The sequence below is a fragment of the Saimiri boliviensis genome, chromosome 8, assembly GCF_048565385.1.
Source record: "Saimiri boliviensis isolate mSaiBol1 chromosome 8, mSaiBol1.pri, whole genome shotgun sequence".
In the NCBI taxonomy this organism is placed as follows: Eukaryota; Metazoa; Chordata; class Mammalia; order Primates; family Cebidae; genus Saimiri; species Saimiri boliviensis.
In genome coordinates this window covers 76314874-76340725 of record NC_133456.1, presented here as the reverse complement: position 1 = coordinate 76340725, position 25852 = coordinate 76314874, and the positions used below count along the sequence as shown (strand labels likewise).

At 48.7% G+C, this 25852-nt stretch overlaps 1 protein-coding gene and 1 long non-coding RNA gene across 4 annotated transcripts in view; one reads left to right on the top strand and one right to left on the bottom strand.

Annotated features, from left to right (window-relative positions):
* Window positions 1–1640: 1640 nt before the first annotated feature.
* BCL6 (BCL6 transcription repressor) lies at window positions 1641–25400 on the top strand. 3 transcript variants are annotated; one of them, XM_003927003.4, is made up of 10 exons: window positions 1641–1758; window positions 12302–12340; window positions 13175–13345; window positions 14942–15163; window positions 16835–17806; window positions 18330–18514; window positions 19959–20126; window positions 21211–21341; window positions 21452–21589; window positions 24177–25400. In XM_003927003.4, exons 3-10 carry the CDS (start codon window positions 13185–13187, stop codon window positions 24318–24320), a joined length of 2121 nt encoding a protein of 706 aa, XP_003927052.1. In that variant the 5' UTR covers window positions 1641–1758; window positions 12302–12340; window positions 13175–13184; the 3' UTR covers window positions 24321–25400. The 3 variants fall into 3 exon arrangements, with proteins under 3 accessions (XP_003927052.1, XP_074260781.1, XP_010336014.1); XM_074404680.1 differs by lacking the exon at window positions 1641–1758 and adding an exon at window positions 3453–9630; XM_010337712.3 differs by lacking the exon at window positions 1641–1758 and adding an exon at window positions 9639–11117.
* LOC104651209 (uncharacterized) overlaps window positions 14449–25852 on the bottom strand; it is a 30902-nt gene continuing 19498 nt past the window's right edge. The window contains exon 3 of the long non-coding RNA XR_744717.2: window positions 14449–14493. This is a non-coding gene — a long non-coding RNA (uncharacterized LOC104651209). The remainder of the gene's footprint in view (window positions 14494–25852) is intronic.

Here is a 25852-nt window from a genome sequence, read left to right as displayed (position 1 = left end):
TTGAGGAATCTGAAATATTATTTTCCCCTCACACCCTTCTTTTAAGAGACAGACATAAAAGAAACAAGAGTCTCCCTTATTCAGGGATGAGTAGGAGGGGAAAAAACCCCAACCAACATTTAAATAAGGAAACTAGCAGCTCTGAACAAACAAACTAGGACCCACAATGAAATGATTCTGCACTGCAATTGCCTTTAAAAAGAAAGTAATAGAGAAAAAGAGAAGGAAACATTTTCCCCTTCTTCTCTTCCCCCCCAACTCAGCTTCAAGTCTAAGATCACCGTGCTGCGTGTAGTGCGTTGTAGTTCTAGCAGTCTGTTCTAAATACAGGCAGGATCTGTGATACTGGCACGGCAGGCCTTTAGAATTCCCTCCGGCTGATCTCTTAAACACAGACTGAAGAGATTTTTTTTTTTTACAACGACCTTGAAACGAGCCCCGAAAAGAAAGCAAGACCTTAAGAGAAAACAAAACACAAACAGGTATTTGGCTCACAGAATTTTGTAGGAAACACACACACACATACCCACAGACGCACACACACGTTTCTTGCAACAAGAAATTTCCCAAGAGTCAACAATAACAGAAAGATTAAACCCACCACTTGCTGTCCTGGAAAGAAACAAACCAAACCAAAACAAATCCTTTGAACATTTCTCTCAAGTACAGGAGAGACATACTTCAGCAAAAGTCCAAGGGGGAAAAAAAATTGCACCGAAGTGGTGGTGGTGGTGGTGGGGGGGGGATAAAAGTGGGGGCTGGGATTGTTACATATGGCCAAAAATTTAAGCTTCTTCCAATAGTATTAGTACTGAAAGAACACGTCTTCTTTAAAACGCTTGAGAGATTAGATAGGGAAAGAAAAGGCACGCAAAAAAAATCCAACCGATGCCGATCCTATGATTTACGTAACACCACAAACTTGCAAAAGGCAAAAAAATCAGAAGCAAAAATCCATAAACCATCAAAATACAGCAACCAAAAATCCCAAGCCACCACACCAGAAAGAAAAAACCCCAGAACAACAGCAAAAACCCCTGTCCTAAATAAAAATAAAAGCAAATGAACCCACCGAAAACTGTTTGCCAAATATTTTTCTCGTGGTGCTTAATATTCTAGCTGGAAAGAGCTGTGGTGTTTATTGTTTGTTTTTTTTTTTTTTTCCTCTTACTCGCCTCTCTAACCCTACTATATATAACATACTTTTTCCAGCTGTTCAATTCAAACCTCTCGCTCCCTTTTGTGCATTTAGCTCGAGGAGCTGAGTTTATGGGTAAGAGAGGAGGAATCAGCCCCAGACCCCGGGAAAGCAAAGCGCACTCCCCCTCTTATGTCACCGAATAGCAAATTAGTTCTCAGAATTCCAGAGGCCGAGCTTTGCTACAGCGAAGGCGCCGACGTCACAGAGGAGGAGCCCACGTGACGGTGGCGGAGCAGGCCAGACCATCGTCCCGGGCCCCGGGAGGGAGAGCCACAGGCAGGCCCCTCCAGCCTCGAACCCGAACCTCCAAATCCGAGACGCTCTGCTGATGAGGACCTCGAAATATGCCGGCCGGTAAAAAAATCTTGTGGCTCTGACGGCTTTTGATCGGCCAGGGGAGGCAAAAATCTCGGCGAGCTGACACCAGGTCCTCCCCTGCCACGTAGCAGTGGTAAAGTCCGAAGCTCAAATTCCGAGAATTGAGCTCTGTTGATTCTTAGAACTGGGGTTCTTAGAAGTGGTGATGCAAGAAGTTTCTAGGAAAGGCCGGACACCAGGTGATTATTGCTGTTGCTGCCGCCGCTGCTGCTGCTGCTGCCGCCGCCGCTGTTGCCGCTGGTGCCGCTGCCGCCGCCGCTGCTCATGATCATTATTTTACCTTTTAATTCTTTTTTTTTTCCGCTCTTGCCAAATGCTTTGGCTCCAAGTTTTCTATGTGTATCTATTGATATAAATGTATATATTTATTTATTCTAGCTGTCAGGTGTTAAAATAAATGCCGAAGATTAGTCCCACGTCTCTCCCACTCTAGGATATAGATTTTTTAAAAATGTTATTTATTATTATTATTGTTGTGTTTGAGTGAATCGGCCGGTTTGGGGAGGCTTTTGCCACCCTCCCTTGTGCTGTTTTGGTTTTTGGAAAGGAGGTGGAGGAGAGGAAGGAGGGGAGTTAGGGGGCGGCCGGAGCAGAGAGGACGAGACAGTGCTTGGGGGGCGATTCGGGCAGGTCTGGGGGCTGTCTGGCCCCGGACCGCGGAGAGGACGCGCGCTCGCGCTCTCGCTCTTTCTGCTGCTGCTTGCGTACGGCTTGTGCTCTCTCTGGATTCGTGCGGCTGTGTTTTTTCCCTCTTTTCTCGCTTGCAAACTGCTTTCCTTGCTCCCTCGCTCCTGGCCTCGCCTTCCCTCCCTCCTCTTTTTCCTCGCCGCGTCTTCCTTCCCTTCCCCTGTCCTTCTGGGTAACTCCGGGAGGCGAAAAGGGAGGCTGCCCGCTCGCTGGCCCCGCTGGCTCTCTTCCACCGGCCTCGGTCCTTTAGATGCCCTGCCTTCGAGCCGAACCGAGATTTGGAAGGAAAAAAATGCAAGCGAACTCCTCGGGTTTCTGTTTTTGTTTTTGGTCATAAATCCAGATGAGATGAAGTATCGTGTCTACTATTTCCTTTAAGAGCCTTGATCTTCCTAACGAGAGACGAGTGTTTTGGTGTCCCCTGCCCCTGTGTTTTGGGGAGCTTGGGGGCGGGGGTGTTGAACACTTTGAAAATTATTCTTTCTTGGTTGTAGTCAAGGGAGTCGGGAGCCTCCGCGCGCTCTCCCTGCTCATCCCGAGGAGAGAGAGGCTGATGGCGGGACAGGGCTTCTTGGGGTGGGTGGGAAAGGGGTGCGCATTGCACCTGCGGTGCCTTTCGGCGTGCGGGGTACTCAGGGCACCTCGACAGGACGGCCCGGGAGAACGAGAAAGGTGGCGGGATTTCTGGCCGCCGCGGTGTTTGTATTTTGGGCTCTGCGTGACTCTGTGTTGGCTCCCAATGGCTGTTCCCTCCCTTTCCTAAATTTTATTTTATTTTTCCCGTGGTGCAAGCTTTGTAAAAAAGGAACTGCGGGCCTGAGCGTAGTGGACGCCGGGCGTCAGATTCCTGAGGTCCCTACCCTGGGCGAGGAGAAAGACGAACCGAGCCCCAGCCCGCGTTCCTTCTGTGCGAGACTCGGGAGGAGAGAAGGGCACTTTGTGGCTCTGGCTGGGGGCACCCGGCGCGGGAGGAGCGGGCGCGGGCGCGGGCGCGAAAGGAAGATCTTTGTGAGTGATTTTGCAAAAAATAGATTGCGAGGTTGGTTGGATTTGCAACCTGTGGCTCTCCTCGAGGGAGTAAGAATGGGGGAAGGCGGCGGCGGCGGCGGCCTGGGGAGGGAGTGGGCAGAGTTGGAGCCTCAGAAATCGGCTGAGCTCCGGGGGCGGGCGAGGAGAACGGCGGGGGCGGGGGGGGGTGTGGGGAGCAGGAGCTAGGGGCCACCCCACTGCCGGATGTAGTGACCGTGGTAAATGTCTTGAGAACTGTGGGTTGCGTTGCCTTTATGATGCCGTGTTATTGGAACCCTGGCGAAAAATGGAACTAGTGTTGCAATAATGAGTTTTAAAGCTCCCCCATGGAAAACAAAAACACAACCAAACCGATTTAAAAAAAAAAAAAAAATGAAAAAAGACCCTATGTGTTGTGTTCCCTCCCGGGATGGTTGAGTTGGTGGCTGGGGTTTGGGGGTGGGGGGTCCTGACAGTTGAGCAGATAAATGACCCCAAACCAGGTGCTGAAAGTCTCAAGCTGTTACAGGGCCCCTGACCATCTCAGCGAGCCAATCTCCACTCCCCTCCCACCTCCCCACCACACGCCACCCCACAACCCACCAGGATTTAATCTTTTATGGATTTTTTTTTTCAATCAGTTTATAGTTTCCAGGAGGAAAGTCTTGTAACGCTTTACTTTTTCTCTTGTTCTTCTTTTTTTTTAAAAAAAAGTAAAGTGAGTGTCAATAGCTGTGTTTTTTACAGTCTGGATTAAAAAAAAAATAAAAAGTGGGGCAGGAGAGAGGGAACCAGGGAAAGGGCTGTTTAGAAATACAGTTTGTGGCTCTGAGCAATGCCACCGGCTTCCTCTACACAGACTGCCAGTTTCCCTTTTTCTTTGCAAGGTGTGTGTGGTTTTAATAAATAACTTAAAAAAAAAAAAAAAAAGAGGGGGCGGCAGGATCCATCAGGAGACAGGTATCTATTTTGCTCACTATTTACTACCAAGAGCCTTTGGCACTGGAACAGAACCTCGTAAATCTGCAGCCCAAGTTGAAGTTCATCTGGCCCTAGTCCACACGCTGTTCCTGGAGGTAACAAACATGAGCTCAAAGGAGAGAGATGAAATCACATTATTGCTTTAAAATATATGCTTTTTTAAAAAGAGAAGAAGAGATATTGGTCTCCGGGGAAGGAGGAAATGGCGAATAAGTATCAGGAGATGGGCATTCCTTTACTCTAATGACTGCAGTTGAGTCTTGGGCCAAAAGAGAAACCTGTAGTGGGAAATATCCCTCCAACCCCCACCCCCAACCCCAAGTTTATAAATAGAAGTTTCCAGTATCCTATTTGGAAGATTTTCCAGTACTAGAAGCTGAAGCATTGGCTAGTTTTAAGGGTCTGTTGATAGTGACAAGAAGCCTAGATGCTGTTCATCAAAACTAGGCGACTTGAGGGAGAAAGTCAGGAAAAGTGGTAATTCTCCAATTATCCGTTTGCTCTTTTCAGTTTTGAAGGGTTTTATCCCAATGCTTTCTTGAAAAGACTAATTTATGCTGGGTTTGGTGGACAGGGATGGGACTCTAGATTCTTAAGCTGTCGTTTGCTGGGCCCTTGAAGAGTTCCAGTTATTGGTTGAGTAAATGGTAGCCATGGATAGATGTCAAAACCCTTCCTTCCCTCTCCCCGGCGGGGCAGTCACACTCACAACCCACTTTGTTGTGAAAAACTTAGAGATTGAGAGGAGGTGGTGCAGCAGCGCCACCCCTTGGTAGGTGAAACTATTGGCAAAAGTCAATTTTGGGGAAATACTGGGAAGTGACCTGATGAAGCATTGCTTTCCCCCCAGAGATTTAAAAAAGAAAAAATAAGGGCGATACAACTGATTGGAAAGCAAAAAGGACTTTGCAGTTTATCAAGTACGGAAGAAGAATGTTGCTTTCCAGATAGGATGATGTTATACTAGGCAACGTGGTTCTCATATATGTATATATATTTTGTGGGGCGGGGGGGAGGGTGCCTGGTTGACTTTTAGAAGAGTTCTCCGGGCGGAGGTGGCCCGCCCTTCCCCTCGGAATGACTTCTCGGGGCATCTGAATTCTGCTGCCTGTCTGATGCCGTGAGGGATGTTTTGGTGTAAAACGCCGGAGTGGCTGGAAGGGCCGTCGTTTTGCCGGCGCTGGTAGGGCGTGTGTGCAGGGGGTGTGTAGAGGAGGTTTGTGGATGGCGTGGAGCGGCGGTGGGCTGGGCTGCAGCCCTCTGTGAGTCAACACGGAATGGCGCGTGCCGCTTTCCAGCGCTGCGCAACAAGTGGGGCTGCGGCCGCCAGCGCAGCGAGGGTGCCGCGCGGTGGCAGCCAGGCCCGCGTGGAGGCCGGGGACGGCCCCTCCCGACCCTCCCGAGGTCCTCTCCGAGACCCTCGGCCTCACCGAAGGCGCACGCCCGACTCCCCAGCACGCCCCCGCTCTGCCCGGCGCAGTGAGCCTGAGCGGGGACCCGGCCCTCGGCCCCCAGCGCCCCTTTCCGCCGAGGCGATCAGGAGTTTATTCCCGACTTTCTTTGCTGGAGGACCAGTGTTTGGCCAGTCGAGTGCCATTCTGCCTTTTTGAAGACAAGTGCGCCTACTTTCCCTTTCCAGTACATAAAGCTTTTCCGGGGAGGGGGGCGGGGGGAATCAACTTATAGTCCATGAAACCGGCTCCGGATACCCGCGTTGTGGTTGCTACAGGCGGGAGCGTCAGGAAGAACGGAATGACATCCACTGAATTAAACGATTTCCAGCTTTGCTTCTAGAGGCAATCCCACCCCCACCCTCGCCGCCACCAGACAGAAAATAAAGCGGGGCGGGGCGGGGTCGGAGTGGAGCCGCGGCCGCGCGGCGGTCCTCGGACGGGCTGGCCTGCCACCTGGTGGCGGGCTGAGGCCGAGTTCGCGGCCCGGGGCGGCGGGCTCGCGGTGCCACCTCCCGGGCGGGCAGGCGGCCGTACCCCGACCAGAGGTCGAGGCCCACGACCTCCAAAGTTTTGTTTGACAAGAGGGATGAAAATCGGAAAGGCGTCGCTGCTCGCCCAGTCCACCGTCACTCAGCGATGAGCATCTATTTCCACTAAGAGAAACCACAAATAACCCGCTTCGAACCCACCATCTTCCTGTCCCCGCGGCCCTTCTCAGGAGGAGTCGGTAGTGGGAGGATGCCCTCTGGGAGCTCAGGGGCTTTGGGAAGTACAACTCTTTTTTTTTTTTTTTTTTAGCAGTTGAGGAAACAGGCCCGACGAGGAGGCTTGTTAGTGGCGAGTTAGTGACTTAACCAGGACCAGATTTTAAGCTTTTGAATTTCATGCCAGTGTCTGAGAGTCAAAGGCGGGTTGATCTCAGCTCCTTTGAAGTATCCACGAGAAAGGAGCGACGGCCAGAACCAGGAGTCCAACCTCTTAGGATGCCTTGTTTGTCAGCAGTCATTGGAAACCGTTCCCCAGCAGTCCTGGAGGAATTGTTTTTTTTTTTTTTTTTTTTTTTTTTTTAAAGAAAATATGGCTTCAGATTTTCGGTAATAGGAAAAGCCCAGATGGTGCTGAGGGGTGGGGGTCTCGAGCTCGGGGGTTCGCGTGTTAGGCAGGGTCGGGGGTGAAGGCCTGGGCCAAAGACTTGCAGGGGCGAGCCTCGATCCTCACACCGCTCTCTTCCCCTTCCTTCCATCCCTTGCATGGCTGCCTGGCGAGAAACCGGGTGTGTGTGTGTGAGGGGCCGGGGGCCACGCGGACTGGCCAGAGTCCGTGCCACAACAGCCCCTCCGTAAAGTTTTCTTCTTCCGAGCTCGTGACTTAAGATGGCAAACGCGCGTCCGCAGGCTGGCGGCCCCTAGCGGCGGCCGGCGCACTCTGCAGCGGGAGGCGGCGCCGTCGCCCCCGCCCGGGTCCGCGGGGATCGAGTTCAGCCTCTCCCACTGCGGGAGCCGTCGGAGGCCGCGTCGGAGAAACGCGCCTCTGTTCGGGCTGGAAACGAATCTGGGAACGTGTTTGAAGCGCGGTCAAGTTTGACTCATCGCTTTCCAAGGACAGTTAGTGCCTTCCATCTTCATTAACGTGAATAAGAACCTTGGCTGACTTCTTTCCAGATCGAATTTTTAAAGGCATTGTTTGCTTGAGGAGATCATGCCTCTCCCCTCCCCCGCCAGCCTTTTTTTTTTTTTTTTCAAAGGCTGAGCCCAATCCAGCCAGGATGGCCGAGGGATCTCTGCCCCGGGACGTGATTTGCTGGCACTGTCTTCGAGCCGTTCTGGAAGGCTGTCTTGAGCTGAGCGTTTGGGGAGCGTCCTTTCTGCAACTCCTCTTCAGATCTTGATGATAAAACACATCCTTCTGTTTTATTGCATTTCCTAGAAGCTTGCAGGCTTGTAAGAGCGCTGTTGGCAGGAAACGTGATAGAAATGAAAGTCAGGACATCTTGTCCCCGGACACCTCGGTTACCTAAAGCGGCTGCCGAGGCCATCGTGTTATCAAATTTGCTTTTATCCACTGTCGCCTCCCGCACCCTCCCGTCCCCCAGACAAGAGGGCGAAGAGTGTTTTTCCCTAAGAATAAAAACAACTCAGCGGTCTGACCTCACCCCCTGCCGCCGGACCACAGTGGTGTCTACGGCCGTGCAGAGACTCTACGGAGACCGGGAGCCCCACCGCAGGGCCCCTGATGCGGGGTTCACTCCGGCAGCTCCAGCCTTATTAAAATTCCTTGTCCTTGTCCCTAAACAGTGCTTTACACTTTCAAATTCCCCTTTGGATTTTTCAGCGAGTTATTGGAGTTATTAGATTACCAATAATCCAACAGCCGGCCTGGCTGGAGAGTCGGGGGGAAGGGCGGAAGGCATTCTCCAAATCAGGAGGCTCTGGCCAAACTAGGTCAATGGGAAGGAGGGGAGGGGCGAGAAAGGGCTGGACGGTTTCAAACCTTGATGGAGGGCTCTCTCTAGTGTTAGGCAGCGGCAAAAACACCCTTAGGTCTGAGCTCCCGGAACCACGGGACTCCTAATTGCCAATAAATGCACTTACTTGAGTTTAACTTCCCAGATGCTCATCCCTACCCCATATTAAAACCCAGCCTTCTCTTTCACCTTTATCCCCCCGGGCGAAGGGGTGGGAAGGCCTCCATGTAGAATTTTGAGGCCGAAGAGGCTCAGCCTCTGCGCACCGACTCTGACCTTTCCGCTGCCGCAGAAGGGCTGAGCGGCGCAGCGTGGCGCCACTGGCTGGTTTTAGGACCTGACTGCGGCCTTGGTTGCTGAGTCTTTCGCTGTCCCCTGACCCCTAAAAGCGCACCCCGGAGCCTGCTACCGAGACCAAATAGGACAGGGCATCCCGGGGTTATCATTCCCGGGAGGGCCGCGGGAAGACGAGGCAAGTGTGGAGAGCGCCCGTGTCCGCGCAGGGGTCGGGGCTGGGCCTCTGCCCAGTCCAAGCCGGGTCTCTACGGTTTCGGGAAAATCGGGTTCAGAAATCCTTACGGCCCGGCAGCTCCTATTCTGAAGACTTTGGGCGGAAACCAAGCGGAGCTGGGTTCCCGTTCTTGCCAACGTCGGCGGAAGGGGCTTTCGGTTTAGTTTTTCTCCAACCTTGGCTGGGGCGCCTTTGATGGAGACCCTCAGCAGTAGGGATTCCATCTTTTTGACCTTGAAGTCTCGCCCTAACATCCCCCTAAAAGAAGGGGGGCGAGGGAGAATGGAAGGCAAAAAGAGGAAAAAAAGCAAATAAACTTCGGAATCGGGCAACTTAAAGTCACGATATGAGCCTCGGATTGGATTCCAACTCCTGGGTTCTAGTCCCAGCTCTGCTGCTAACTGACCTTCCCCGTTGATAAACTGTTGTGGGTGAGAGGTTGGACTAGGTGAACTCTGAGAGCCCTGGACTTGGCGCAGACGAGGGATTTAGGGGAAAGTGTGCTGTATTCCCCGCGAGCCTTCCCCGGCGGCCCCGCCTCCCCGGGTGAATCCCCGGCGGCCGGCGCAGCGCAGGCGGCGATCCTGGCGGCTGCCGGGCCCGGCAGCTTCCTGGAAAGTTACTTCTCGTTGGAGCCGGCGATAGGCAGAGCAGGTTCTGCGAAATCCGCAGAGCCGAGATTGACTACGTTCCGGGAATGAGAGGGCTGTGCCATTCCCCTCATTGCCTGATGTCTTGACGGCGTAACAGGAAAAAAAAAAAAAAAAAAAAAAAAAAAAAAAAAAAAAAAGGCATACACACCATGTTAGCTACCGAGGTGCATGAAAAGTTTTATTTGAATGTAACTAAATTAAGGGCCGCCACAGTCATCCCACAAAGTCTCGGTCCCGCCTTGCGGGGGGCTTGGAGGTGGATCGCCCAGGGGCGGGCAGTCCCTGGAAGACAGGTACGGTGTCGTCGGGGTGGGGCAGTGAGGTCTGCCCAGGCTTGCCCCGGCCCGCAGGGCTCCTGTTTGTGCTCTTGTGTGTGAAGGAGAAAATGGGGCTGCCTGGTGCCAGCCCAGGGGAGGAGGGAGGAAAAGAATGGGGTCTTTGGTATTGGCTAGCTCTCTGCCTCTTAACATCGCCCCTGGCTCTTCTCTCATTCTCTCTCTCTCTCTCTCTCTCTCTCTCTCTCTCTCTCTCTGGCTTCTGCTGCTGTCTTCTCTCTCTTTGCTTTTTTATTTTTGGTTCCTGTTTTCTTCTTCAGTGGAAAGCTCTTTTAATGGATCTGCCTTCTCAAGGAGCCTAGTTGGATATGCACAAGGAAAGCTCCCAAGGAGCTAAAGGGAAGAAGGGAGGAGGAAACACCGAGCTCTCCCATGGTGGTTACTGAGCCCGCGGGGGTGCGGGACGTTGGGATGGGAAGTCCGGGTCTGGGGGCGGCGGCTGTCAGTTTCTCATTGACAGCCCTGCTTTTCCTCGGAGATTGTTTTTGCGGGTAGTCTTGTGTGTGGCATTGGCGGCAGGGCTGAATCTAGGAGATGCGACCTGTCCAGGACTTGCTGGAAATTGGCTTTGAGATCTTAGGCAAGGCTTCTCACCTGGAGCTTCAGTTCCCTCCCTGATCAATCGGGGCTGTTAGAAGGATACGATGCAATCGTGAGGGGTGGGAAAGGACCGAGAGCTGTGTACCAAAGCAAACTAAATGCTGGTGGTGCTTCCACACCTGCGGCGTCTAGGGTGGGGGCGGTGACGGCATTGCCCACACTCAACCCCCAGGCTCAGGAGTTGGGGGGAGGGCCTCTTAAGAAGAGCTGGCTTACAAAGGAGTGAGCTTGATAAGGACCTGCGCCTTGTGTGTGTCTATTTATTTGCTTTTGGTCAGGCAGAGGCTTAAGGTGAAAAGCCCAAGTCCCAACTGACCGTGGACACAGGGGAACTTGTTTGTTTGTTTCATTCTGCATCTGGAGTGAGTCATGGCCACTTGTCATGGTGAAATGGCAAATCTGGGCTTCCTGTGGTTCCAGAAGCCTGTGCCTGGAAATCCACAAGCGAGCTGGTGGTTGAAGCTGGTTAAAGAACAGCCTAGGTATTCCAGAAGTGTTTGAGGATCGCTTCCATGAGGGAAGAGAGGCAAGTTTATAAGTAAACCTCCCATGTGTCTTCAGCTTTCTTTTGTGAAGGAGAAAATCTTTGCAGTTTGGTTAAGACCGAGTTAGTATAGCTGTCTTGGCCTATCCTGAGTTGGATGGGGAGAGGAGGGGATAGGTTCTTTGGTCTTTTTCTGTCCTCTCCTTTCCCCACTTCCTTCCCCGCAGCCCCCACTTGCTCACATGCACACACTAACCTTGGAGCCGATGGGATTGAGTGACTGGCACTTGGGACCACAGAGAAATGTCAGAGTGTTTGGTTACAGACTCAAGGAAACCTCTCATTTTAGAGTGCTCATTTGGTAAGACTCAGCAGCCTGGAATGGGGCAAAGTGTTTGTGTGGGGGAAGGAACTTAAAAATGAGATTCACCCACATCAGGGTGCTGTCTTGCATGTTCTACAGCACGTAGGCTGATTTGGAAAGGGGACAGGAATTTGAGCCAGAAGACCTAGGGCCGGGCCACTAACCATCTACATGGCCCAACATGACCTTGCTGGCCTCGGGCCCCTTTACCCGGAAAATAGCTCTAAAAGGTTCTACTTTTTTTTTTTTTAAAGGGGGAAAGACAGTTCAAATATTGCTTTGCTTTTCAGCCCACATTTGACGGTAAATGAGAGTCTTACACCTGTGCTTTTAATGATTTTGTTTTAGAGAAGCCAGTTTGGAAGAGGTACACATTTCATTAAATCTCTTGAAGGTTTAGTGCTCCCTGGCCAGTTCTCAGCTAAGTCACATAGTTAAAAGTCTTTTACCAGCAGGGAGAAGCACAGACTTGGAAGCAATAGCATTCTGTCTGGTGTTAGACCCAGTAGGACAGGGAGAGAAAATTTTGAAAAAGAAGACAAAGGTTTTCAAGGAATACATAGACATGACGTCTCAGGTTGTATTCTCCAGAGCCTATATCCACTCTTAATGTTTCAGAGAGGCAGGAAATACTGCTTAGCTGTTTGTCTTGAGCAAGCCACATGAACCCCTAAGTCTCAGTTTCATCACCAGTGAAATAAGGATAAAGATATTGGCCCTATCATCCTTGTGAAATCATCCTAAGACTTCAAAGATAATATTTTAGCAGGTTTCGAATGGCATCCGGTATATTCAGGCCACAGATGGATCATTATCATTAATGTTGACAGAACTACTTTTCGTAGTTTTCTTTCCCTTAAACTCAAATGGCCTTTGGATGGTATAATTTTTTTTTCTTTGAAGCAGGAAATACATGTATGTATGGATATATGTATAAGTAATTAATGTATGCAATTGTACTCCTAGTACTCAGGATAAAAACATTATTATCTCATAGCTTCGGGTGCCTGTTGTTTCCGTAAGAGCAGAGCTGGAAAACGTTTGTTAGCTTGTGGTAAAACCACACCAGCTGGCAAGCTGCAGCTATCAAAGCAAAACTAACTGTGTATGTCCTAAAATAAGACTATAGTGGACAGTCTTACCTTCGTTAAATCAATTCCCGTCTGCTTTCTTCTCTGCAGGTTTTAAGCAAAATTTTGGACTTTGAAGCAAGACATTGGGTAAGTAAATCAAATTATATGCTTTAAAATGTTGGGACGAACTGTTTCTTTTTGCCAATGCATGTGCTCTGTGAACTTTGCCACCGTTCATTATACGAGACAAGGATGCCCAGCTCCCTCTACATCGCTCCTGGTCCTCACTCCTTCACCTCTATGTTAGACTGTCTTAACGTGTGTATGGTCAATCATTCTCTTACTGTTTCTTTGTACAAACTAATTAAGCCAGCTATTATTCACCAGCAATATGCTAGCTCCTTGAGGTACAAAAGTCAGGCAACTCGGGATAGACCAATGGTGACTGAGATAATGAAATGAGAGACGTCCAAGAATAGCTGTGAGTTTTGAGAACCTACTATGAACGAGGAATATATTTCTAATTTTTATAACCACATAGGTATTACTACTTCTGTCTGGGGAAACCAAAGCCAAAAATGAGTAAACAACCTGCTTAAGGTCCCACAGCTAGCAGAAGACAAGTCTAGCCTGAGAATCTTAAAACACCATGTCTCCATCTCTCCATTTCAGCATACTCACTGCCTCTCAGTGCTTGCCAGAATCTTTGGTATGTGGGAAAAACACTCAGCAAATATTCATCCCCCTTGCCTTTCCCCTAAAGAGCTTTCTATCCCAACTTGTGGGATAAAAGTTACTGTCCCCATTTTACAACTGTGAAGAATAATGGCCACACTTGGGGTATGAACTGTTCAAAGATCCAACACAAAGGACCCGAGTTGCACTCTGTACCTCAGCAGGCTGAGCCACCTACTCTGATACCCGTGTCAAGCAGGAAACAGGTTCTGGAGAACTAACAGGATTTTGGCCTCTTTTTTCAAGTGAAGACAAAATGGCCTCGCCGGCTGACAGCTGTATCCAGTTCACCCGCCATGCCAGTGACGTTCTTCTCAACCTTAATCGTCTCCGGAGTCGAGACATCTTGACTGATGTTGTCATTGTTGTGAGCCGTGAGCAGTTTAGAGCCCATAAAACAGTCCTCATGGCCTGCAGGTGAGGGGTCTGAAAGGAAAGGGTGGGTGAGTCAAAGTAGGGTGATGGTGCTGGCAGCTAAGCAACGTGAAACATGTACGCCTTTTACTGCATCTGGGATGATGTCTCACTTTGTCTCCAGATCTTAGCACCGTGGCCTGGCAGGGTAGGCGCCCAAGGAGTGAATGAATGAGTGCACTTTTAGAAGAGAAAGAGTCACATTCTGTAGGAATAGTGGGAGAAAAGTTGTATACTGCCCTGAGAAAGGATGTGTTTGGGGCAGACATGGACAGTAACTTCAGTTAACCAAGTGAAAAAATGACAAAAGATTTCAAATGAACTTTTGTCTTTAAGTAGCTTAAACAAGTTAATTTGAAATATTTTGCTCTTTTATGCTATAAATGGATTTATTTGATGCCACAACTGAATTTCCATGGGTGCTCAGAGTATACGTAAGAGTCAATAAGAGGGAACTAGCTGATTCTTCATGTTTATCAAGTATTTTGAGTTTTCAGAGCAATTCTATATTACGTGATGTCATCTCCCTGGATCTTCCTAGTAGCCTTCAGTGTCATGTTGCACTATGGCCTTCATGTTATAGATGGTGAAAGGAAAGCACAGGGAGGGAAATGGCATAGAATCAGGGAATCTCTGTTGCTGTGTGATAACATATCCAACATTTACTGTAAGCACCTGTTTTTTTAACAGTGGAAATAACAGAGGTTTATAGAGTTATAAAAGTAATAGACGATGTTTAGTGAATGCTTACTATATGACAGGCATCATTGTATATCATTTACATTTTCATTCGTGCACAACACTATAAGGTAGACACGATTGTCGCTCTTACTTTGAAGAAGAGTAAAGCGAGATGCAGAGAAGCGAGTGTCTTCTCCAAAGTCGCATAGCTACTTGGTGGAAGTCTGGCTGACTTCTCGCAACCCACTCAGAAATAGTAGAATTGAGAATCAAGATGGTAGCCCAGGATTCTCGTTTACAACTGAGTACTCTTTCCACCACCAGGCAGCGTGGCACCTGGAGGCATTGCTTGGGGTTTGAGTTGGGTCTTCTAGGAATAACTGACCCTCTGTTAATCTATGGACTTTGATAAAAGCAGTAGAGCATAGATGAAGGCATATTTTTATTTCTTTGTCATTCATACCTAAATTCTAAAAAAAAAAAAAAAAAGAATTAAAAAAAATAAGTGTAAGAACAATAGAACAAGAGGGAATGCTTATGCCAAGGATAGACTAAGAATAGTTACTGCAAATTAGTGCTAAATTTAACTCTGGTAATCCGTATAGTTAAGACTAAAAGGAAAACAGGCCCTGTGACTTTAAGAATATTCACTTACCCGCTCTGATCTTAGTTCCTCCAGTGGTAAAGGCAGAGAATGGTAGTACCTATCTTGCAGGGTTGTAAGGAGCAAAGGATAATGTGCGTAAGGTGCTTAATGACTCTCTGATTTGGTGAGCTCTCCATAAATAGCAGCTAGTATTGATTACCGTGGAAGTTCTGGAGGTGGGCCCATGGGAGAGGGGCTGAGTGTCAATGCTGACTGTAATGGATCACAGATTCCATATGTCTACTGTAGTGGGACATCTGTTTGTTTTACAGTGGCCTGTTCTATAGCATCTTCACAGACCAGTTGAAATGCAACCTTAGTGTGATCAATTTAGATCCTGAGATCAACCCCGAGGGGTTCTGCATCCTCCTGGACTTTATGTACACGTCTCGACTCAATTTGCGGGAGGGCAACATCATGGCCGTAATGGCCACAGCTATGTACCTGCAGATGGAGCATGTTGTGGATACTTGCCGGAAGTTCATCAAGGCCAGGTGAGTTGGTACCTGGGTAGAAGCCTCGGAGATGGCAGAGACAGTCCTTGATCAGAAACCTTTGATAATTCATGCACACAGAAAAAAAATAGTCCTCTATGATGTGCTGCAACCCCCATTTCCACTCGTTGCACACTTCTGCTCTTCTTAACTCTTGTGTCCCAGGCACACTTAACTCCTGTGGCTATACAGAGATGTCCCGTGCTTTACCGCATCCTGCTTTCTTCCATTCACTTAATATGCCCTCTCTGCCTACCCATCTTGCAGGGCCAATCTTGGATCTCAGCCCTTCCATGGATGTTTTTCTGATTACCGCTTTTCCTCCCTCAGCTCTTCCTCCGCGTTGCGAAGCATTTGGCCTGTGCTTTAAACTTTCCTTCTATGTTAAATTTGCATATGTATTTTAGTTCTCCTTCTTCTGTTAGAACTATTTACATATGTACCTTAGTTCCCTACTAGACTGTGGGCTGCTCAAGGTTATGGGGCTATCTTACTTATCTTTTATGTCACGCTGCTCCTTCTACGCAGGACATTATTGAATTCAGTGGAGTTCACTGAGTTTAACCTCTTACCCAAGGGTTGGTTAGACATGACCTTCATTTAAAGGTGAGGAACTTGAGATCCAAAGAAGTGAAGAGCTTCGCTAAGTGGAACAGAGATTCAGAGCTTAACTTCTTTAGAACCATTTGATCCAGCCATGCTAGGGTGATTGCATCCTCACTCAAACAGAAGGGCTTTCCAGGCTGTGTTTGAAAATCTCCAGGAGCCAGGAACTCAGTGTTCCCAGAACCACACAATATACCTTGGACAGTTAGAAAGCTTCTCTTTTCGGCTTCTCGTTAACCTTCTGATTGGTTCTAGCTCCATTAACTGTGATCGTGGTGAGCTGGCCTGTTTCTTTTGCCCACATAATGTCCCTTCAGGTATATACAGCTAGAGTTCTTTGTCTCCTGTGGGTGATAATGGTGGCAAGATCATCACTGCTGTCATTTACAAGTACTTTCAGTGGGTCAGGCCTTGGGCTCAGAATGGCTAAGCAACTTGCTCCAGGTCACCTAGGTGCTAAGTGGCACAGCCAGGTTTGCAAACCAGGTTTGGCTGTTCTTGCATTGGCATTTGCTGCCCGTTCTCTGTTGTAAACTTTCATCAGCATGTGGGGCAAGTTCTTTCTTCAGGAGGTTACTCGTTTGTGTAGGAGCCTCCAAAAGGGTCATGCCAACATGGGATAAGTTCTTCTTTTCCTGTTTCCCTGTGTGTAAAATGGAGATAATAATCATTGCCTTTCCTTCCGTTCAGGATTTTGCAAGGGCGAAATGAGACAAGGGCTTTGAAAGTTTTATGTGAGCTATAAAATTTTATAACATTGGAAGAGCTATAGATTCACACACATGCATAGATATGTGCTTTAAACATGGAAGATCACGTCTAATCAGGCACAGATCGTGCCGGGAACTCACTGCCCTTCTCGGGGCCTCAGTTTTCCCAATTGTAGGCTGGATTTTCAGGCTTCTAGCATAAATGCGTTGTAATTCTGTTTCCCTGCTCCAGAACCATGTCACCTATGTCTAGCTAATTCAAGCACAGATGTGGTTATGTAAGTGTCCCTGGAAGGTCATCTATTTAACAGTTCTGATTTGGGACCGGTGTCTTTCCTCCTTTTTCCGCCCACAGTGAAGCAGAGATGGTTCCTGCCATCAAGCCTCCCCGTGAAGAGTTCCTCAACAGCCGGATGCTGATGCCCCAAGACATTATGGCTTATCGGGGCCGTGAGGTGGTGGAGAACAGCCTGCCGCTGAGGAGTGCCCCTGGGTGTGAGAGCAGAGCCTTTGCCCCCAGCCTGTACAGTGGCCTGTCCACACCACCAGCCTCTTACCCCATGTACAGCCACCTCCCCGTCAGCAGCTTCCTCTTCTCCGATGAGGAGCTTCGAGATGTCCGCATGCCTGTGGCCAACCCCTTCCCCAAGGAGCGGGCCCTCCCGTGCGACAGTGCCAGGCCAGTCCCCGGTGAGTACAGCCGGCTGGCCTTAGAGGAGTCCCCTGGCGTGTGCCATGGCAATATCTATTCGCCCAAGGAAACAGTCCCAGAAGAGGCACGAAGTGACATGCACTACGGTGTGGCCGAGGGACCCAAGCCTGCTGCCCCCTCAGCCCGAAACGCCCCCTACTTCCCCTGTGACAAGGCCAGCAAAGAAGAAGAGAGACCCTCCTCAGAAGATGAGATTGCCTTGCATTTCGAGCCCCCCAATGCGCCCCTGAACCGGAAGGGTCTGGTGAGTCCACAGAGCCCCCAGAAATCTGACTGCCAGCCCAACTCGCCTACAGAGTCCTGCAGCAGTAAGAATGCCTGCATCCTCCAGGCCTCTGGCTCCCCTCCAGCCAAGAGCCCCACTGACCCCAAAGCCTGCAACTGGAAGAAATACAAGTTCATCGTGCTCAACAGCCTCAACCAGAATGCCAAACCAGAAGGGCCAGAGCAGGCTGAGCTGGGCCGCCTTTCCCCACGAGCCTACACCGCCCCGCCTGTCTGCCAGCCACCCATGGAGCCTGAGAACCTTGACCTCCAGTCCCCAACCAAGCTCAGCGCCAGCGGGGAGGACTCCACCATCCCACAAGCCAGCCGGCTCAATAACATCGTTAACAGGTGATTTCAGAGACAGTTCGGTGTGAGGTCAGAGGTTACCTGGGGAGGGCTCTGCATCATTTCTTCTGATGGATGCAGGGGTTTGTTCTTTTCTTGCCTGAACTGCTGAGCCTATTAGAGGTGTGGAATCGGTGTCCATTGACTGAGTTAGTCTAAGTAAGGAAGTAAATGTTAAGTAGTGTATATTTTTTCATAGCAAGAGAGATAACTCCCTTCTGGGGCAGAATAGCATTCTGTAAATGCCACAGGCACTTCCTGTGGTCTTGATGTGGCGGGGACCATCCTGCTACCCTTGACTGAGAGAGGCTGTGGGCTCCGGGGAAGCTCTGGCTCAGTTTGACCCTGGCCAGTTTGACCCTTTCTGCAGAGGCTGTTTGCAGATAAACTCGAGGACAACTCTGCGGTCTCAGAGCCTGAGTGCTCAGCCCAGCCGCTGCCTCTGGGGTTGTGTAAACACAGGGAGGAGAGGGTGGTCTTAGGGCCCTGCCCCGGGTGCTGAGGCTGTCTTTACCCCTGCCCACAGGTCCCTGACGGGCTCTCCCCGCAGCAGCAGTGAGAGCCACTCACCGCTCTACATGCACCCGCCGAAGTGCGCGTCCTGTGGCTCTCAGTCCCCACAGCATGCAGAGATGTGCCTGCACACTGCCGGACCCACGTTCCCCGAGGAGATGGGAGAGACCCAGTCTGAGTACTCGGATTCCAGCTGTGGTGCGTCCCTTTCCCTTCTGCCCTTTGTCAGGGAGAAGGAAGACCCCTCTGCTCCATGAGTGTTGTGATCCACTTTACTTAACGCCATTATCTCTGATTGGAGCCGTTCCTAACTGGAAGTCCGTTGGCACTCAGAGTCACCAGCCGTTCATCCCATGCTTTGCTTCTTAGGGAGCTCGGCTAACCACAGCAAGGAATGGGGTATTAGAGTTGACCTGGGGTCATCAAGACTTACCACACAGTCTTTCAGGTTTATTCCAGCAAAAATAGTTTGTGGGGCTGGCCTGTAATGCCCAGAACTTTTTCCATTCCTCAATACCAAAACTACTGGGACTGACCTGTGTACGTGTTATTTTCCCTGCCAGGCCGTGTATGCTATAAGGAGAAGCATCCGACCCATTCTTGTATCCCCCCTAGGTAGTAGTAAGTCCCTAGCATGGAGTAGGAACTCAGTAATGTTAGCCAAGTTAAAAGAGTTGAAGCGAATTACTAAATTGGCATTTCTGGATAGTCGGTGATTGGCATCCCCAGTTTTCACTAGACAAAAAAATTCTAGTTATTCACCCAGCTCTGGCTACAGGAATAGAGCCCGGTAGTACCTGACCAGAGTTAAATCACCATGATTTGTCATTTTCAAATCATTCCAACAAATGAACAAAATAATTAGCTACTTAGACCAAGAGATTTGGCACAGGGTCACAGACCCCTAGGTGGGAGAGTGGGGACTGTCCCCTCCTGCCCCGTGGCTGTCTTGCCTTTGCTCTGCACTCCAGTTCCTTTTCTCTGGGCCTCTGTTTCCACTTCCACCATCAGCTTTGGTCTCCCAGTCTCACAGGAGGATCTGGAAGATATGAGATCCAGATAGGTGTAAGGGTGGCCACGGAGCGTTTATCATTAATTCCTCCTTCAGTAGAATGGAATTTGACCTATATCTTACATTCCTAGAATGCTCTGTGTTTTACTTTGTGTAACATAATATCCTCCTGTCAGGTAGGCAGAACTGGGATTTATTATCTGACTTTGAAGACAAAGATCCAGAGAGGAGCTCAGAGGTAGAGTCTCGCCTGAGAGCTTCTGTGTATAAGTGTAAATAAAACTGAAAACTTATTTTTAATAGTCAATTCTCAGAGCTCTTGGGGAAAGAATATCTGTGTTGTGCTTTCTTCAAACTGGTGCAGGGCCTCTGAGCACCTACGTGTTTGAGCTTCCCTTCTGTACCTTAATTCAGTCCATCTCTGTTCTCCCTTCTCTGGCTAAGACTAAATGCCAAGAACAAGAAAAGTCCCCACAGATCCTTTGCTCCAAGCTCCCATGAATGTCGGGTGGGTGAGTAAGGGGCTGGGGGTTCAGTTTGGTGCAGGGGATAGCTACAGAGGACGGAGGCCTGAGAGCCCTACCTCCCTCCCTCGTGCTGACTTTGGCGTCCCCTCCCACCCTCCAACAGAGAACGGAGCCTTCTTCTGCAATGAGTGTGACTGCCGCTTCTCTGAGGAGGCCTCACTCAAGAGGCACACGCTGCAGACCCACAGTGACAAACCCTACAAGTGTGACCGCTGCCAGGCCTCCTTCCGCTACAAGGGCAACCTCGCCAGCCACAAGACTGTCCACACCGGTATGACCCTGCCGCACACGACCGGACCTCTCCACAGTTATGGGGGCAGGACGGGGAGAGGATCCCAGAGAAAGGCGAGCGGGGCAAGGCAGGGAGCAGGCCCCATCCTGGCCTGAACGAGGGGCCCGACCATGTTTTGTTTTTGCTTAGCGACTTGACTCATTCACTCCCTGTACCCTCCGTCTTTCCTCTGAGATGCTCTATCCTGCTTTCCTGCCTTTGCTGAGGTCAGAAGTGTTAATCTCACTGCACAGGTGAGGAGACTGAGTCTGGGAGAGGCAAACAGATTCGATTTTTGTAAAGCCAGAAAAAAACTGAAGGCCTCTTGATTTTTTCAAATGACTTGTTCCTTATTAGCTCACCTTCCATTACCAGATAGCTTCTCCTGGCCTGATTGTTGTTTAAAATCTACTCTCTCAGTTCTGTATATGGCCCCATTATGCAGAAACTTTGCATGAAGGAAGGTCCAGCCATTCTATTGGTTTCCTCTGCCTGAGCATCTACTCAGACCCACGCCCCGCCCCTCTTGCAAATGGAATCCAGCTGTAGTTGCCACAAGTGGAAAAATATGTTTGTTCTAAAAGAGAAACTAGAGCAGCCTGATTGTGTCTCCCTGGTGAATGAGTTGATGAGCGAATCTGTCTTATCCAAGTGAAGAGCTAGAAGAGCCTTCCCAGGTAACCTAAAGCAGCCCCTCAGATTCCAGAGAGGGAAACTGAGGCCCAGAGAAGGAGAGTGACTTGTCCAGGTCCCACAGGCAGAAAATCCTAATGACAAAGCTGGTCCTAAAGCCCAGGCTTCCTGGAACCTCCCCCTCCCCCGTTCTGCACCTGGCATTGTTGCTACTCCATGCCACCACCTGTTTCTTGGCCCTGGTCCCCTGCAAGATATGCAGGTGTGTGTGAAACAGAGCTGGCAGGCATGGGGACAGGCCCCTGGATTGTCTCTCTGACATTCCCTAAGGGAAAGGAAAACAGGAGTGACTTCAGGGAGGAGGAGTCTTCTTAGAAATCCAGGAGCCAGGGACTGCGGAGACGTTCCTTATTGAACATGGCTTTCCTTTTTCCCTTTTTCTTGGAAATAGGTGAGAAACCCTATCGTTGCAACATCTGTGGGGCCCAGTTCAACCGGCCAGCCAACCTGAAAACCCACACTCGAATTCACTCTGGAGAGAAGCCCTACAAATGCGAAACCTGTGGAGCCAGATTTGTACAGGTGAGCAGAGTGGCCTGGCAAAGGCCGCTCAGTCCGTGGGTGCTGATGATGGGTGCCCAGAGGCTTGCACTCCAAGCCAGAAGACCTCTCATGCTTTCTTCTTCGTTCAGGTGGCCCACCTCCGTGCCCATGTGCTCATCCACACTGGCGAGAAGCCCTATCCCTGTGAAATCTGTGGCACCCGTTTCCGGCACCTTCAGACTCTGAAGAGCCACCTGCGAATCCACACGGGAGAGAAACCTTACCATGTACGTAAGCCTCTTGGGGCCACTCTCTGGCCTGCGGGGATGGGGAGGGCGGGGAAGGAGGCGGAGCAGGCAGGCAGTGGAACTGTTTGCTCCTGTCTCAAGCACACAGTGGATCAACCACAGCACTCATAGTTGGAAGACCTACATCTGAGCCTGATGGTCAGACACCCTGCTCCACCTTGGCCCAAGCCTTAGGGGACTCATCTTTAAAATGGGGGGTACTGGAGTAGGTGATCTGGGCCTGAGGAGAGGAGTCTAGACTATGGACACATAGATTTGATTCATTCCACATAGATTCATTCATTTCATACATACTTACTGAGTGCCTGCTGGACACTCCATACTGGGTTCGATGCACATTTAAGAGGAGCTAAGGTGTTTGAGAAGGAACAGTCTTCAGACGAGGAGGAGAACAAGAAGAATGTTATATTAATTAATGGGGTGGGTGTGGTTGCTCACGCCTGTAATCCCAGTATTTTGGGAAGCCGGCGCAGGTGGATCATGAGGTCAGGAGTTCGAGACCAGCCTGACCAACAAGGTGAAACCCCGTCTCTACTAAAAATATAAAAATTAGCTGGGCATGGTGTTGGATGCCTGTAGTCCCAGCTATTCAGGAGGCTGAGGGAGGAGAATCACTGGAACCTGGGAGGCAGAGGTTGCAGTGAGTCAAGATCACGGCATTGTACTCCAGCCTGGGCGACGAGAGTGAAACTCTGTCTCAGAAAAAAAAAAAACAAAAAAAAAACAGAAAAACATAGAAAAAGTCATGTTAGGAAAGAGGAGGTGGCCACCGTGCAGCACGACAGTGTGGACAGGCCACTGGGATCGTAGTGTTCCAGGGTGGGGTCTCGGCAGCTACAGCCTGTGTGCCAATGTTTGAACATTCCATGAACTAGGAATGTCTTTTCGCAAAAGTAAAAGAATGTTTTGTGCCATATGCAAATTATACGAAATTTAAATTTCAGTGTCTCTAAGTAAAAGGTTATTGAAACACAGGCCTGCTCATTTGTGTACGTTTTGCCTATGGTTACTTTGGGGAGTTGACATCCTTCTAGGTGGTGATGGGAACAAGGATGAATCAATGAATGGTTAACCCACCTGCCAGAGGTTAACCTGCGAGACACAGTTATTTTTGTTCACTTGTTTATCTAGCAGTGAGTGAATATCTTCTTACTTGCTGTTTGTTCTTGGGCAAATTCATTATCCTCTTAGTAGCTTAACTTCCTAATCTGTAAAATGAGTTTCATAATGATACCTATGTTATGGAGTTGTAGTATTGACTAATTATTGAAGTGTTGAGGATAGTGCATGCACATACTAACAGTACAATAAATATGAGTGATAATAATGATTTGCTAAAATTTTAGATGCATGGGATATCAGAGTTGAGAATGACTTTTCAGTGGATATTGACCCAGGCCATTCAGAAGGGAGATCCAAGTCCCAGAGAGAGAAATGACATACTTGGGACACACAGTGGTGAATGGCACAGATACAGTGGACCCTGTGTCTCCCAAGACCAGAGATTTTACACAGGGCCCTGCTCATTTTTAATTTTTCTTAATCTATTTCCATTTTTGCTTTAAAACATTTACTCTACCTGAACATATTCCATTACACTTTTTATTTTAGAATAGTTTTTGATTTATAGAAAAGTTGCAAAGATTGTACCAAAGGCTCCTACGTGCAGCTATTTTACTCTATTGTTAACATCTTACATTAGTTCAATACATTTGTCACAACTAATGAAACAATACTGATATATAATTATAAGCTAAAGTTCATACTTCATTTACATTTTCTTTGCTTTTATCTAAAAACGTCCTTTTTCAAGAACTCATCTAGATTACCCATTACATTTAGTCATTCATTTTATTTAATTAACTTTTATCTCAACTAAAATGCTTCATTGAATTAAATCAAGAAATAGCTCCACTTGCTAATGTTTAGTTAGCTTCTCTAAGCTACACACCCTAGGAAAGAATATAACTGCATTTAAAAATATTTACTCTAGATTCCGGAATTCCCATGAATTCAGATTGACCTAGTCCATTTGTCCAGATGTGTTCAGATTAATTGCATAATTTGACGAAGAGGTATATTCCGTTAGGCACGAGGAAGATTATAAAGTTTAGATAAAATTAGCCACTGCCCTCGAAGTGTTACTCACTTAAGAAGGATCCATGCACACGAAGGGCTAGGTGGCAACGCCAGAAATCTTACAGAGGTTCAAAGGAAAGAGGGATTATTTTTATCCTTGAGAGATTCAGAAATGCCTTAATGAGGAGAGGAGTTTGCATCTAACTGTTTTTGGATGAGATTTGAACTTGTGGAGTCAAGGCAGGGAAGGACGTCTGTAGCAAGGGAGAAGCAAAAACAACCCTTGGGAAAGCAAGGAACGGACCTTCGCACGATGCTAGCTTATCTGTTGGCAGAAGCCGGGATTCATATGGGTTCATCATCTGGTCTTCAAGAGTCAAGAGCGGTCCCAGTCCCTTGCAGGGAAAATCTTCTTCTCTGGGTCTTTGAGCAATGACACCTTTCTTGGGTTGATGACAGCTAACGTTTGCCTCTGCTGTCCCTGCAGTGTGAGAAGTGTAACCTGCATTTCCGTCACAAAAGCCAGCTGCGACTTCACTTGCGCCAGAAGCATGGCGCCATCACCAACACCAAGGTGCAATACCGCGTGTCGGCCACAGACCTGCCTCCGGAGCTCCCCAAAGCCTGCTGAAGCATGGAGTGTTGATGCTTTTTCCTCTCCAGCCCCTTCTCAGAATCTACCCAAAGGATACTGTAACACTTTACAATGTTCATCCCATGATGTAGTGCCTCTTTCATCCACTAGTGCAAATCATAGCTGGGGGTGGGGGGTGTCGGGGGTCGGGGCCTGGGGGATTGGGAGTCACGGCAGCTCCCCCTCCCCCACTGCCATAAAACATTAAGAAAATAATATTGCTTCTTCTCCTATGTGTAAGGTGAACCACGTCAGCAAAAAGCAAAATCATTTTCTATGTCAAAGCGGGGAGTATGCAAAAAGTTCTGACTTGACTTTAGTCTGCAAAATGAGGAATGTATATGTTTCGTGGGAACAGATGTTTCTTTTGTATGTAAATGTGCATTCTTTTAAAAGACAAGACTTCGGTATGTTATAAAAGAGAGGGCTTTAATTTTTTTAACCAAAGGTGAAGGAATATATGGCAGAGCTGTAAATATATAAATATATATATATATATAAAATAAATATATATAAACCTAAAAAAGATATATTAAAAATATAAAACTGCGTTAAAGGCTCGATTTTGTATCTGCAGGCAGACACGGATCTGAGAATCTTTATTGAGAAAGAGCACTTAAGAGAATATTTTAAGTATTGCATCTGTATAAGTAAGAAAATATTTTGTCTAAAATGCCTCAGTGTATTTGTATTTTTTTGCAAGTGAAGGTTTACAATTTACAAAGTGTGTATTAAAAAAAAAAAAAAAGAACAAAAAAACCCGCAGAAGGAAAACGTGTAATTTTGTTCTAGTTTTCAGTTTGTATATACCTGTACAACGTGTCCTCACGGTGCCTTTTTTCATGGAAGTTTTCAATGATGGGCGAGCGTGCGCCATTCCGTTTTGAAGCGTAGGCAGACACAGGGACTTGAAGTTGTTACTAACTAAACTCTCTTTGGGAACGTTTGTCTCATCCCATTCTGCGTCATGCTTGTGTTATAACTACTCCGGAGACAGGGTTTGGCTGTGTCTAAACTGCATTACCGCGTTGTAAAATATAGCTGTACAAATATAAGAATAAAATGTTGAAAAGTCAAGCTGGCTTGGTCTGGAGGGCTTTTCTCGTGTGGGAATGGGGCCTGGCCTGGGTCTGGCTCCCTCAGCTCCTAACCTAGTGGGAAACGCTCTTGGAGGGGAGGGGCTGCCGGCTGCTGCGTTCTCAGAAAGGAGTGCCATGTGAAATGAGGCTGGGACTTGTTCCTGGTGCCTTGGCATGGACGCACATTTGGATCCCAGCACCAGGAGGAACTGTGGACTGCAGGCCCTGTTTCTGAAGAGCTCAGGTGGGAGATTTTGGAAGGACTGCCCCCTCAGCAATAAGCTAAGCTTGCTTTCTTTTTCCTTCCTTCTTCCTTCCTTCCTTCCTTCCTTCCCTCCCTCCTTCCTTCTTTCTCCCTCCCTCCCTTCCTCCCTCCCTTCATCCTTCCCTCCTTTCTTTCTCTTTCTTCCTTCTTTCCTCCCTTTCTTCCTCTTTCTCTTTCTTGTTTCT

Coding starts and splice junctions, on each gene's coding strand:
- BCL6 (XM_003927003.4), top strand. CDS start 13,185: ATGGCCTCGCCGGCTGACAGCTGTATCCAGTTCACCCGCCATGCCAGT. Junction 15,164..16,834: donor CGGAAGTTCATCAAGGCCAG/GTGAGTTGGTAC, acceptor TTCCGCCCACAG/TGAAGCAGAGATGGTTCCTG. Junction 21,342..21,451: donor GTGGAGCCAGATTTGTACAG/GTGAGCAGAGTG, acceptor TTCTTCGTTCAG/GTGGCCCACCTCCGTGCCCA.